The sequence below is a fragment of the Hylobates moloch genome, unplaced genomic scaffold, assembly GCF_009828535.3.
Source record: "Hylobates moloch isolate HMO894 unplaced genomic scaffold, HMol_V3 SCAFFOLD_7, whole genome shotgun sequence".
In the NCBI taxonomy this organism is placed as follows: domain Eukaryota; kingdom Metazoa; phylum Chordata; class Mammalia; order Primates; family Hylobatidae; genus Hylobates; species Hylobates moloch.
In genome coordinates, this window is record NW_026652282.1 from 33,580,301 (window position 1) to 33,596,063 (window position 15,763).

A 15,763-nucleotide genomic window follows, 5' to 3' on the forward strand; every position below is an offset into this window, starting at 1 on the left:
AGCTACCTTCCATGGAATTTTGCCCAAGATTAAACTTGTCCCTATTGACTTGTTTCCCATACCTCTTTACTGGTCTCTCTGAGAGAACTTCCTTAATAAATCACTTCATAAGAATCTTCACCTTAGAGTCTGTTTCTGAAGAACCCAACAGAAGTTAGTGTCTCTAATCTCTGCCATCTTCCTCTGCGCAGCTTGCTCTGTTCTATATAGAAGAATAGCTGAAGACACAGACGTGCTTAGATATCATGTCTTCCAAAAATGGGGAGGACAGGCACAAAGGCATGCTCTATATGCTGCCTTGTGCTTCATTAGTGGCTCATCCTCGGGCTGAGCTGGGCTCTGTGTGGTTGATTATCAGCCAGCCATGTGAAGTGGCACTTCAGTTTCAGTTTCCTGCCTCGGTCATTTCAATGCAATTGTCACTCCAGCAGCTGCAGATGTAGTATGAGCAGCCTTGGAGACTTGACGTTTCTCGTAGATTATGCAGTCGAGAAGGTGAGAGTTACACAGACTGATTTCCCTAGTAATAGGGGATCAGAATTAATAATCCTTAATAATTTAGAAATACTGACATACTTCTGCACTAGGAGTGCCAGAAAGGCATGGTGCCTTATTGCTTATTGACTCTGTTAGTGAAGGTTCCTCAATATTTATCTTTGTATGGGTTAGGTCCTACAGTGCTAAGCCAGTGAGGAGACTGGTGCAGAGAAAGAACTCAAGATGCCAAACATACTGTAGTTTCACAGTATAACTTCCTTTTTACTTCATGGCATGGGATTATTTATTAGCTGTAAATCATTATCCTTCTGAAAGGCATGTCAGGTAGTTAGACAAGGTTTTATCAGTATGAATTGCCTTTCATGCCTTCCCAGAGTGTACTATTATAAAAACAAGGACATCTGAAAATCAACGGCAAGCTTATGTGGTTTTCCAAGGAAACGTTGTCTTATTCTGCCTTCAGGTAGGGAGTAAATGTATGTTCCTTTGGAATTATACCTAGATTAAAGGCTCTCTCTTTTTTTGGCAGACTTTTGTCTGTAATTCCTTACTCTATGTTACACCTGTAAATGCACTGGGAGTCTCTTTCTCACTCCGATGGAAAGTGGACCTCTCTTTTTTTCAGAAAGCAGAAGGTAGTGGGTGTCATCTGCTTATTTCACATCTCTGCTCAGATAGTCTCAGTGGTTCCCTACTACTTTGGGATATGGTTTGAATAAATACTAACCCTCACCCAGGCACTCAGTGTTCTGTTGAATGGCCCAGCCTACTGTCGCAGCCAAAGATGTTAGTTCTCTACCCATCCCCATTTTCTTGCAAACAGGGCTCCCCTTTGCTTTCATTCCCATCAGCCAACCCCTGCCAATCATTGTAGGAGGGGAGCCTTCGGGCTGCTAGAGAGCGCTTGGTTTGCAGGCCAGAAAAGCCAACATAGCCTGGGTATTTAAGTCTCCTGGGGGTGAGCAGAGCCTTGATCAATGACTGGTGGATTAAGGAACATCAATACTCCCACGTTCTTGCCTCTGATTGGAACAGCTCTGAAGTGTGATCTGTCACATCTCCAGAGTACCCCTATGGGACTTAACAAAAGTTATTCTCCATGGAACTTTGCCTGAAATCACATCCTTAAGCCTCCTTCACTTTCGGTCCCCCTTCCCCAGTACCCTTCCTAATAAAATACTGTAACTTAAGTAAGTGCCTTAGCATCTTCTGGGAAACCCTGAGTTGACACCTTATTTCCATCCTCCTTGCTACTGCCTCCCTGTACACACTCCCCTGATCACATTTGACTTTCTGTCAGTCCCTAAACATATTCTACACAAACCCAATCATATTTTGCTCATACTGCTTTCTCAACCTGGATTAACCTTCCCAATCCATCTTCATCTGTCATCATGTCTCCCATCCTTTAAGGACCAGGTAAGAGCCACCTCTTTATCCCAATCTGGATTAATCTCTCTCTTCCCATAGTAGTTTCTTTTTACTTGTGTTGGAATAACTGTCACCGTTTACCTTACATTGAACTTTCTGTATAGTAGAAACCCTCTTCCCCCAGAAATTACAACCAGTAGTAGGTCAGTTAATAGACAAAGTCGCAGAAACCACCCACATACAAACACACACAATGTATTTCTTTTATTTTTAATTATTTTGAATTGACACATAAAAATTGTATATATTTATCATGTAAAATGTGGTTTCTAAATATGTATATATTATGGAATGGCTACCTCAATCTAGTTAACATATATATTACTTCACATACCATACTTTTTTTGTGGTCAGAACACATAAAATTTACTCTCTTAGCAATTTTCAAGAATACAAAACATTGTTATTATTAATAACTATGGTCACCATGTTGTAAAATAGATTCCTCAAATTTATTCCTCCTATCTAGCGGACATTTTATTTTGTTAGGCCAACATGTCCCCCAGTTCTCCCCACCCCCAGCCCCTGATAACCACCACTCTACTCTCTGCTTCTATTAATTCAACTGTTTTAGATTCCACTATTTTAGATATAAGTGAGGTCATGCAGTGTTCATCTTTCTGTGCCTGGCTTATTTTAATTAACATAATGTCCTCCAGATTTATCCATGTTGTTGCAAATGCAAATGACAAGATTTTATTTTTTAAGGCTGAGTAGTATTTCATTGTGTATATATACCATATTTTCTTTATCACTTCATCCATTGATGGACAATTAGGTTGTTTCTATATGTTGGCTATTGTGAATCATGCTGCAATGAGCATGGGAGTGTAGAGATCTCTTTAAGATACTTATTTCATTTCCTTTGGTTATATACCTTGTAGTGGGATTGCTAGGTCATATATATGGTAGTTCTATAACACTTACTATATTTAGTCTTTTTGATATTAGCCGTTCTAACAGGTATGAGGTAATAGCTCATTGCGATTTTAATTTGCATTTCCCTGGTGATTAGCGATGTTGAGCATTTTGTCATACACCTTTTGGCCATTTGTATGTCTTCTTTTGAGAGATGTCTATTAAGATCCTTTCCCCATTATTTAATTGGATTATTTGTTTTCTTACTATTGAATTGCTTGAGTTCCTTATGTATCTTCAATATTAAATTATTTAACTTAAACTATATCAGATATATGATTTGCAACTATTTTCCCTCATTCTGCAGATTGTCTCTTCACTCTGTTGATTGTTTTCTTTGCTCTGCAGAAGTTCAGTTTGAGGCAGTCCTGTTTGCCTATTTTTGCTTTTGTTTCCTGTGCTTTTAGGGTCATATTCAAAAAAAATTTCCCAGACCTATGTTATGGAGCTTTTCCCCTATGTTTTTCCTAGTAGTTTTACAGTTTCAGGTCTCATGCTTAAGTCTTTAATCCACTTTGAGTTGATTTTTATATATGGTGTGAGATAAGGGTCCAATTTCATTCTTCTGCATGTGGATATTCAGTTGTCCCAACACTGTTTATTAAAGAGACTGTCCTTTCCCCATTGTGAATTTTTGGCACTTTTGTTGAAGATCAATTGACCATAAATTTATTTCTGGACTCTCTATTCTGTTCCATTGGTTGTATGTATCTGTTCTCATGCCAGTACCATGCTGTTTTGATTACTATAGTTTCCCAATGCATTTCTTAAACATTTATTTTTAACTTAAACCAAATAAGTGTACATTCATTTGCAAGTCTTCTGATATACAGGAAATTAATTTTGTTTGAATTTCATTCAGTAAGTAAAATTCTGCCATATATTCCTTGCATAAATTCTCCTCCTAATGCATCATCATCAGCAGATTCTAATTTGAGTTTTTCTCAAATGAAACAAGAATATAAGAATACTTTCAAAGTAAACCAAATGCAAATTCTTCTCAAAAATTTATGACTTTTTTCTAACCTTTTATAGATTCAAGCCCACATATAATCCAATAGCAACTTTGTTTTCAAATCTTTAGTTCTTCTAAAGTATTCAACTGAATTGTTACAGTAGCAGCTGTCTTTTTGCACTCATCAATTTATGTGACGTTAAACTATATAATTACAATCACAAATATGCCTGGCCTAAAGAGCTTAGGGGACTAACTAACGCAGCTGACTCTCAGTGTGCATACAATTCAACTGATGGGAGCAGATGCATATTCTTTGCAGAAAGGATTCTGCTATTCACTAGGGATGAAGAACACTAATTAAACTGATGAGTCAGTTAACTAAGTGTGAATTAATAGATCCTGCTACTGCAAATATGTCTACTAGATAGACTGAAAACTCATTGAAAGCAGGATCTGTCTTTTGTGTCCCCACAGCACTTAGCAAAATGCCTTATAAAAATGTAAGCATTCCATATGTGTTGGTAGAGTTGAATTGAATATGATTGGATTCTGCTAACTTTTTCTGAGTAATAATGGGTTGGATAATGACAATGGTGGTATGCCAGGAGAGGGTGTTGCCTAGGAATTTCCTGGCAAATATAAGTATCAAAAATACCCTAAGACATTAGGCATGTTCAGGCTGCAATATGACTCCCCTGCTTTAATATTTTATGTGTGATTATAATGCTACAAGCTTTATCATTATTGTGTTTTCCTTTCTTAAGACTTGAAGTCTATATTTATACGGGGTCTACAGTATATTTTAAGCTAAAAACCAATGGAACATTGGTAAATCCCAATAATGCATGTTTTTGATGTCTGGTAGCACACTATATATTAGTATGTGATTCCTACACATATCACTTTTTCCTACTGGAGTATTTTCATACGGAAGATCTCACTCAAAAAGCAAACACAGCCTGCTCTGGTTAACTATTGCTGTATACCAAACTACCTTAAACCTTCGGGGCTTACAGCAAGAATTTATTCTCTCTCATGATTCTGTGGGTTGACTAGACCCATCTAGGTAATTCTCACTTAGGATTTCTTGCACCACTGCAGCCAGATGGTTGACTGGGGCTGATGTCATCTGAAAGCTCAACTGCATTGATTGTTCGAGTTGGCTCACTTCCATGTCTTACACATGATGTTGACTGCTGGCTGGAAACTCAGCTAGGCCTGCCAGCTGGAGCACCTACATCAGCTTCTCTCTGTGGCTTGGGCATCCCTTAGCATGAGTTCCCAGAGGAAGCATTCAGAAATATTCATTCCAAGAAAGAAAGTAGAAGCTGTCAATCTTAAGACCTGGACCCCCAAACTGGCACATTGTCACTTCTGCCATATTCTATAATACTAGTCAAAGCAATCACAGAGCCCACACAGACCCAAAGAGAGGTCACAAATACCCCATCTCTCATTAATGACAGTACCAAAAAAGTGATAACCATCTTTAATCTGTCATAACATCCATTATAATTTTCTACTTATGATAGTCACCAAAACTAAAATTTACTGAGATTGTCAAAACAAAAAGAAGAGTCCAGTTACAAGGAACCTGATCTAAAATAATCAGATTAAATATTAGATGGATAGTCTATTTTACCATATAATCTCATTTTTGCCCAGGGTTAAGAAGGTTGAATAAAATATTTCAAGCATTTTTCCCACCCTTACTAGTAAGTTTTACTACCACCAGCAGGAAAGAAAAGGGAAAGTCAGGCAAGGATTCCTTTTCTTTGTAATAGTCTCAATATTTTAATTTTTTTTTTTACTATTTATTTGCTTATTTATGCCAAGTCTTGAACAGTCTCTGGCTTGGCTATGAATGGGCTAGGTTTCTGAACTCTCATTCTGCCCTCTCTGAGAGAGCAGTTCTCTGCTCTTGACTCAGAAGTCAGATCCCACCTTATACAAAAATTAATTCAAGATGGATTAAAGACTTACATGTTAGACCTAAAACCATAAAAACCCTAGAAGAAAACCTAGGCAATACCATTCAGGACATAGGCATGGGCAAGGACTTCATGTCTAAAACACCAAAAGCAATGGCAACAAAAGCCAAAATTGACAAATGGGATCTAATTAAACTAAAGAGCTTCTGCACAGCAAAAGAAACTACCATCAGAGTGAACAGGCAACCTACAAAATGGGAGAAAATTTTTGCAACCTACTCATCTGACAAAGGGCTAATATCCAGAATCCACAATGAACTCAAACAAATTTACAAGGAAAAAACAAACAACCCCATCAAAAAGTGGGTGAAGGACATGAACAGACACTTCTCAAAAGAAGACATTTATGCAGCCAAAAAACACATGAAAAAATGCTCATCATCACTGGCCATCAGAGAAATGCAAATCAAAACCACAATGAGATACCATCTCACACCAGTTAGAATGGCCATCATTAAAAAGTCAGGAAACAACAGGTGCTGGAGAGGATGTGGAGAAATAGGAACACTTTTACACTGTTGGTGGGACTGTAAAGTAGTTCAACCATTGTGGAAGTCAGTGTAGCGATTCCTCAGGGATCTAGAACCAGAAATACCATTTGATCCAGCCATCCCATTACTGGGTATATACCCAAAGGACTATAAATCATGCTGCTATAAAGACACATGCACACGTATGTTTATTGCGGCACCATTCGCGATAGCAAAGACTTGGAACCAACCCAAATGTCCAACAACGATAGACTGGATTAAGAAAATGTGGCACATATACACCATGGAATACTATGCAGCCATAAAAAATGATGAGTTCATGTCCTTTGTAGGGTCATGGATGAAACTGGAAGCCATCATTCTCAGTAAACTATCGCAAGGACAAAAAACCAAACACCGCATGTTCTCACTCATAGGTGGGAATTGAACAATGAGAACTCGTGGACACAGGAAGGGGAATATCACACTCCGGGGACTGTTGTGGGGTGGGGGGAGGGGGGAGGGACAGCATTAGGAGATATACCTAATGCTAAATGACGAGTTAATGGGTGCAGCAAACCAACATGGCACATGGATACATATGTAACAAACCTGCACATTGTGCACATGTACCCTAAAACCTAAAGTATAATTAAAAAAAAAAGAAAAGACTGACAAAGTATACTACCTTTCCTGCTCTACCTGTGAAAGAACTCAAAGTTCAGTTGACTCAACGGCAAGTGGGAGACCTATAGAACAGAGGTTCTGGGTGCATGTGCACATTGATTTTCTTTAATTTGAACTTTATATTTTGAGATGATTGTAAATCTACATGCAGTTACAAGAAATAATATGAAGAGATCCCATGTACCCATTACTTGATTTTCCCCAATGGTAACCTATAGCAAAGCTGTACTATAATATCAAACCAGGTTTTGCTTATTTTTTTAGAGGCAGGGCCTCACTCTGTCATCCAGGCTGGAGTACAGTGGCACAATCATAGCTCATTATAATCTCAAATTTCTGGGCCGAAGCTATCCTCCCACCTCAGCCTCCCAAGTAGCTGGGACTACAGGTGCATGCCACTACACCCAGCTAATATATATATATATATATATTCGCATATACATATATATGTTGAGAGATGGGGTCTCACTGTGTTGCCCAGGCTGGTCTCAAACTCCTGAGCTCAAGTAATCCTCCCACCTAGGCCTCCCAAAATGCTGGGATTACAGGCATGAGCCACTACACCCAGCCACAACCAAGATATTGACATTGATATGATCCACCAATTTTATTCAGAATTCCCAGTTTGGTACTCATTTGTGTGTGTGTGTGCGCACATGTGTGTGTATATTTCGTTCTATGCAATTTTATCACCTTTATAGGTTTGTGTATCTACTACCACAGCCAAGGTACAGTTCTAATACCACGTGTCCCTCAGGTTGACCTTTTATAACCACATCTAACTCCCACCCACTACTCACATCGCTAACTTCTAGCAACCACTAATCTGTTCTCCATTTCTATAATTTTGTCATTTCAAGAATGTTACATAAATGAAATAATAAAGTATATGTCATTTTAAGACTGGATTTTTTCACTCAGTATAATTCTCTAGAGATTCAACTTGTTGCATTTATCAATAGTCTATTCCATTTTTATTAATGGATAGTATTCCATGGTATGAATGTACCACAGTTTGTTTAACCATTTACCTGCTGAAGGAAATCCATGTTGTTTCTAGTTTTTTACTATTACAAATAAAGCTGATACAAATATTCCTATACAAGTTTTGTGTGGATATAATTTTTTCATTTCTCTGGGATAAATGACCAAGAGTGCAATTTCTGGTTGGATGGTAGTTGCATGTTTAGTCTTCCAAACAGTCTTACAAACTGTTTTCCAGAGTGACTCCACCATTTTACATTCCCACCAACAATGTTTGAGTGAACCACTTTCTCCATGCTGAATTTTGATTATATGAATTACCAATATTGCTTTTAACAGTTGATGGCTGGCAGCCCCATGTGAATCAAGCATTATTGCCTACTTTTCCCTTCTTGATCACTTGGGAAAGCCTTAAAAGACATCAAAGATAACAGGGAGAAGTAATTTCTGGAGGTACTTTCAGTGGCATTTTTATTCCTGCTTCTTCATATCCCAAACTGTATATGTAAACTCAGTGATAGGTCCAGTCATCAATGCATCACAGGTGCTAAATATCTATTGACTGGCCAAATATAAGTTATATGTCTTCTTTCAAATTCCTTTTACTTAAATGTTAAAAGTTATATGCAAATGCCTTCATAGAGTTTTCCAGCCTTTCTTTTCTCTTACCTAAGTCCTCTCTTAAACCAATGAGAGTGAACAGAGTTGAAGTGGGAATGGATTGTCACATTTATGCCACTAAGTAAATATTGCGCATTCAAATGTGGACTACAATACTAAGCCAATCATTCATACTCTTTCAATTTACTTGTTTCTCCTTGGCCAGGTGGAGTTTGCTCCTGATATTGGCCTCCAATACAAAGGAGAGCTGATAGTTGTTTTACGTTACATCCCCCCAGAAGAGAACCTGATGCTTCCATCAGAACAACTCCAAGGTAGAATAAAAATCAATGACTTTGATCAATGACATTCTGTTTCTAGAAGTGTGGTAGTGGGACTCAGGGATTGGTTGCATTATATTTCTTTCATATTACACAAACAAAACATAAAGGGTTTGGTGTCACTGTCTTTTGGGGAGAGTTGAGATGTGTATACCGTATATATGGAAGAATGCAGGATTCTTACAAGGAAAGACAAAATTCATACTTAGAAACCAGCCTTGGTGGTCAGTTTTGTTTTATGTCCCAAAGATATAGGATCTTCTCCCAGGGTTGGGGGAAGGCAGGCTGCTGGAGGCAAGTATAGGAAACTGCTCCATGGATTTATGACATTCACAGCTATTCAGGGAGTCTTGAGAAAGAAGTTGATCTAGAACACAGGATTTAAAGGAAAAAATCAGATGGAGTCAATTTATAAATCTCTCTTCCCCTTTATATTAAGCTGTTTTTGCATTGCTATAAAAAATACCAAGACTAGGTAATGTATAAAGAAAAGAGATTTAATTAGCTCGTGGTTCTGCAGGCTACGTAGGAAACATAAAACAGGCATCTGTGTCTGAGGAGGCCTCAGGAAGCTTACAATTATGGCAGAAGGTGAAGGTGAGCAGGTGCCTCACATGACAGGAGCAGGAACAAGAGAAAGAGAGAAGGTGCCACATACTTTTAAACAACCAGATCTCACAGGAATTCACTCACTATCATGAGGACAGCACCAAGCGGACGGTGCAAAACCACTCATGAGAAATCCACCCCGTGATCCAATCACCTCGCACCAGGCCCCACCTCCAATAGTGGGGATTACATTTCAACATGAGATTTGGGTGAGGATACACATCCAAACTATCTTGCCCTTCTTTTACCATCAATTCTTGCAGGCAGCCTCCTCTGTCCTCCCATTCACTATTACTCTTTTCAGTGTGACCCTGTGCAAGTAACTCACTATCACCTGATCTCAATTTTCTCACTTCAAAGGGCTGTTGTGAAGAATAAACAGGTTCATATAGGTAAGGTGCTTAAAACAATACTAAATAAAGGTGCTGGTTGTGGCACTGGTTTATATCATTCATGTTGAACGTATTTCATAAGAATAGAAAAGTGAGGTGGAAAAGAGATTTCTCTCACCCTAAAATGTAACTGTGCTTGGGCTGTAGCCTCTAGAGCTGGCTCTGACTAAAACTGACTATTTGTAAAACTAAAATATCAAAGGGAGTTATGGAATTTTCTCTTTTGGAGTTTTGGTGCGTGTATATTGTTTTCATCATAGTTATTTCTCACTAAGAGCAGGAATGGTGCTCCGGGAAACTCTTAGGCATTCTGTGCCTTTATACCATGTGAAAAGATATGCTTTGTAAGGGAGTGTTTAAAGTTTTAAATTTATTTCTTCATTTGTTTCAACAAATACAAATGAAAGACCTATCTGGAAGGAATCCAATGGGGGCAAAAATGTTTAAATGAATAAAAATATACAATGTAAAGGCCCAATTTAGTCAGCAAATGAAATATATGTTTGTAGATGATCTTTGTAAATTTTGAAATGGAACCCATGATTTATCTATTTTTTCTCTCTCTCTCCACCATTCCCTCATTTTGGTGGCTGACACAGGAAATAAAACTTTTAAAAAGGGAAAGAAGAAGGAGTCACCTGTAATCTCTGGAGGAATACTAGAAGTGTTCATCAAAGAGGCGAAGAATTTGACAGCAGTGAAGTCAGGAGGCACTTCTGATAGCTTTGTGAAGGGGTAACTTTGTTTTAGCCCTTTTTGGATGATACTTAATAGGAGATGAAAGGATCTGTGATCCACAAGCCACTGGTGGCTGTGAGCCTTCCGTGTTCTGTTTACTAGAAGTGTATGGGTGAGAACTACCCTTAAATGCTGGCTCTTACATCTAAAACAACACAAGTGTGGAGGGAACTGCTGATTCTAGCTGTCACTCTGTTTCCAACATATTTCAGGAATTCCCATCACACTTACTCTCAAGACAGTCAACTTTTTTCTGTAAGATTCATTTATCGAAAGTGGAAAAAAGTATCATTTTCTATGTGTAATGTATTTATATTTTTCTTTATTATCATTTTGTCCTGGCAATATGCAACGATCACCAAAATATCAGATCCTTGATATTTTTCTCTCTTGGGGGAAATTGTAAAAAGTAGAGATGTCAGAGCATCCTTGCTGGACTTATTCACTGTCGAGTGCTTTGGAGAGGCTCCAAGACCACTGCTAGGCATTTGTGCCCAAGCTATGGAGCAAAGGGCAGCTTCTTGAGGGAATGTAGCCCTTAAAATAGATACTTTTGCCTAACTCTAGGCAACTAAAACATCAAATCCCTTTTGATTCCTGATTATTGGATATTTTTCTCTTGGAAATTGAGAAACTAAGACTGCAAGGTTATTTTTCATTCATTCAAACAAACACAAAATGCACATGTGCCAAGCACCAGGTGCTACGCTTTCAAAAATAAATAACATATTATCCCTGCCCTCATGGAACTCCGTAAAGCACATAAGGTAAAACAAATTCCCATGATGCCAGACCATGAGGTTCATTCTTTGAGTCAGATGGCAATATTGTTCCTCTTCTCATGCTGTGTTAGAAAAGTGTATTTTTTCCTACAAGGAAATGGGTTGAGCTCACTCTCACATGTTCCTTGTTGTTGTTGTTGTTGTTGTTGTTGTTGTTGCTGTTGTTTGTTTGTTTTAGTTTTTGTTTTTGTTTTGTGACAGAGTTTCACTCTGTCGCCCAGGCTGGAGTGCAGTGGTGCCATCTCAGCTCACTGCAACCTCTGCTTCCCAGGTTCAAGTGATTCTCATGTCTCAGCCTCCTGAGTAGCTGGGATTACAGGTACGTGCCACCATGCCCAGCTATTTTTTTTTTTTTATTTTTAGTAGAGGCAGGGTTTCACCATGTTGGCCAGGCTGGTCTTGAACTCCTGACCTCAAATGATCCGCCTGCCTCAGCCTCCCAAAGGCTGGGATTACAGGCATGAGCCACCGTGACTGGCCACATGTTCTAACTTTGGTAAAGCCAGTAGTGGGGAGAAGCAGTTCTGGGGCCTCTCCATTGGTGAGTGTGTATGCCTGAATCCTGGCACATCTTCCCTTCACTCTTTCTTGCAGTAGATTTAAGCATAGAAGAAATGCTTTCCTTGGATACTGCAGTTACAATTTGTGTCATTAGCCCTACCATCCAGTCTAAGCCTCTGCTGCTCACTGTCTGGTGGAATGAGGAGATGGCTCCCAACCCGTGGCCACATTGTGACCTTGCAATGGTACTTGACATCTTCTGGAGCAGTATTCTGTTTATCTTGTGGAAAATTTATAAAGCAGAAATAATAAAAGACAATATTTTTGTTCTAGAAAGAAAAACAAAAGCCAATAACTTTCCGGTAAATTCTGTCTATAATAATACTTAAATATTAGGCTGATTCTAAAAAGACATGAGATTTTTTTAAAAGACAGTGAGGGAGCCAGACTAGACCCTCTGTAAAGTTTAATAATATAAAATATATCCATTAACATTAGGTCGGTCTGTGAGCCAAAAGAACAGTGGCTTAAACAAGTTTTTTTCTCTCTTACATGTAAACAAAGACTGAAGGTAAGGTTCCCAGGGCAGGTATGGAAGCATCATGATTATCAGGGACCCAGGATTTTTCCATCTCGTTATGGTATCCACCTAATGGGTTAGGATAGCTGCTCCTGTTTCAGCTATCCCATACAAATTCCAGCTGACAGGACACTTTCCAGATGTAAGAAGTAGTTTCATAAGCACTACTTCTTATATCCCATTGGCCAGAACTCAGTCACATGGCTATTCTAGCTGCAAGGGAGGCTGGGAAATGTAATCTTTATTCTGGGCAACACTGTGCTCAAATAAAAACACAGAGTTTTTTAGAGGAATATAAGAAGAGAATGGATATTAGGAGATAATAAGCAGTCTCTGCTTGGTACATGAAATGAAATCTTAAGTGACTTAATGTATCTTCTTTATTGTAAAGTCATTTGCTTGTAGCATTTTTCGTTTTTGTTCCATGTACTAATTCCATATGTACATATGTCTTCTTTTCTAAAGTATGCTCCCTGAAGGGGAAAAACAGACATTTTTATCACATACCTAGAGCCTCATACAGTGTTTTGACCATAGTCGAGAAAACCTAGGATACAGGCGTTTTATTTGAAAAGAGATTTCAGGAAACACCAGTGAGGAAGTGGAGAAAATGAGACAAGGAAGAAAGAGAAGTTGATTAAAATGTATGTTAATGGGCAGGTTACCACTGTGGGCAAGTGGAGCTTGATTCCACTGGGGAAGCAGTGAGGAACTCTATGAAATACACCTTAGGATTGTCACTTTGAAGGACAGGGAAGCTGGGGAAATTATCCACCAATTTCTCAAACTCATCAGTTAAAGGTTGCCCCAGGGGCATTAAATTCCAAGTAATCCCAGAGTTTCCTACACATAAGCTGAGCCAGCTAACACAACATCAGATAAATTCCTTAATTAGAGGAATTTATTCCTTGTATCAAGAGACACAAGCACTTGAGGTGGGAAGCTGAAAGCACATCAGGAACTTCCCATCCAGCTCCAAGGAGGCCAAAATTATGTGAAGCAAGGCATTCAATAGTGTCTATTACAGGAGGTATTTTCTTTTCAAGATGGAAGGAAGGACCAAAATAGGATTAGAAAGGAGAGTGAGGGCATTTTACTAATGTCCCACTTGAAAGAAATAATAAGTCATTCCACTATATAAATCCAGATTTAAGCGTATAGAAGCCTGGGAAGGAAAATCAAATAGACATATCACACTTGCGTACACGCTGACATTTTCGGTCTGCTGTCTTATTGATGGTTTGATTGTTTTTTCTCCTGCAGCTACCTGCTCCCTGATGATAGCAAAGCCACCAAGCACAAAACCCTGGTAATAAAAAAGAGTGTTAACCCTCAGTGGAATCATACATTCATGTTCAGTGGCATCCATCCCCAGGATATAAAGAATGTTTGCCTAGAACTTACTATCTGGGACAAGGAGGCCTTTTCCAGCAACATCTTTCTGGGAGGAGTTCGTTTGAATTCTGGAAGTGGTGAGGGATTTGGGGACCCACAGGGATGGTCTGTGACTGGGCCCAGGTGGGGTCACTATTCTTGCAGATGTGATGTGCAGTGGATGTACATATATAGTTTCAGCTAAATCCTGAAATTACCACAAATGCTTCATTCCTTTAGCTAAGGATCTATTCATTGTTAAAATACAGATATAACTACAGTAACTTTGTATCCTTAGGCTAGAAGATTGGAAGATATAATGTTTATATTTAATCCTTTCATAGACTAGCATTTACACCTTAGTCTAAGTGAATTTTAAGTACTTTCTTGGGCCTTGCTTCAGATTTTGCTCAGGAGATGATTACCAAGACAGCACAGGCTTCTGATGGGAGGAGAGCGACTTTCAAGACCAACATTACTTCATCATCTTCTCAGTTCTGTCCAGCACTTGCAGCTATTATTCATACTGGTTGAATTGAAAGGAAATCATTTTTCCATAAAAATAACACCAATGTTGTTAAAAACAGATCAAGGAAACCCACCACTGGTGCCACAAGACGCAACTATAACAGGGTGAATTGGAAGAGGGATTACAGTAGTAGAGCACGTGCAGTCCCCCTAACTCCCATTATCCCATAGCCTAAGCCAGACATAGATGAGACCATCAGCATACACCATGGTAAACATTTCTGTTGAGGAAGGTCCTATCACTATGATAATTACTTATTTATAGATTAAGGGGAGCCAAGAATATCTATACCACTAAAAGGGAAACTCCCCAGGTCAGAAAAGTGTCCTTGTTAGAAAAAGAGAGCCAAATTCATCCCATTCTTCTGTCATGTTAGCACAGTCCAGATGAACCAGCTCTCTACTAAAGTAGGGAGGAAGTGAGTTACCAGGGCCACCCTGATTTGCCTCATATGGCCTAGGCATTAGAGAATAGTGCAGGCTGCAAATGATTGATTCAATTCTAACACCACTCACTACATATACTAAGTGAGAACAAGCCAGTAAAAGGTACTCTGGTCAAAAGGCCCGCTCAAAAGTTGATAGATGCCTTGCAGGAGAGCAAAACATTTCATGTGTGACATATAATTTTCCCGTTTCGCTTCTTCAGGTGTGAGCCATGGGAAGAACGTGGATTGGATGGACTCTCAGGGGGAAGAGCAGCGCCTTTGGCAGAAGATGGCCAACAACCCTGGAACTCCCTTTGAGGGTGTACTCATGCTTCGTTCCAGCATGGGAAAATGTAGGCTCTAAAGGGACCAGTTTTCCAAGAATGAGGCCACCAGGGCCTATCTAGCTGTCTTTTCCTACCATTGGCAAACTGAGACCTGGGATTCTGCTTCCCTGCCATTTCTCACCTGACAGTGTTGGGACATGAGGGGAGAGATGTCAGTAGTATGAACATTTAGGGTCTTGTTGAGTGCCTAAAAAACATATATTTCCATCCAATCAAGGCCTTCTTGATTGGATGATAGAAAGTGTACTACTCTGTCCTATCAACAAGCAAATTGTGCAAAGGCTTATAGGGTTTATACCACAAAATAAATGGCACAAGCCTCCATTTGCTAATTATAAGTTACTTTAGATTTCCTCAAATCCTTTGAAGAGAAAGAGGACCAATGAGAAGGTAGATCACTTGAAAAGTTAGAAGAAAGGATACTGGCCAACTTTTACTCACCCTAGGAATCCACATGATCTCAAGAAGGATTAACCAAGTAGTATTTCAAGATGGATTGACAGGGCTTTCTATGATTACTATAGAATTTATCATCTAAATCAGTTTATTTTTTAGAACAAAGAGAGCTAAATAACTACATCAGAACAATTGATGTTGATTAGAATT

General features: G+C 39.0%; 1 protein-coding gene across 1 annotated transcript in view; it reads left to right on the forward strand.

The window, feature by feature from the left end:
• SYTL5 (synaptotagmin like 5) overlaps nt 1-15,588 on the forward strand; it is an 84,060-nt gene extending 68,472 nt beyond the window's left edge. The window contains exons 14-17 of the mRNA XM_032756170.2: nt 8,764-8,872; nt 10,479-10,614; nt 13,744-13,952; nt 15,032-15,588. Of these exons, the coding sequence (XP_032612061.1) occupies nt 8,764-8,872; nt 10,479-10,614; nt 13,744-13,952; nt 15,032-15,174 (597 nt within the window). The 3' untranslated portion in view covers nt 15,175-15,588. The remainder of the gene's footprint in view (nt 1-8,763; nt 8,873-10,478; nt 10,615-13,743; nt 13,953-15,031) is intronic.
• The last annotated feature ends 175 nt before the right edge of the window (nt 15,589-15,763 follow it).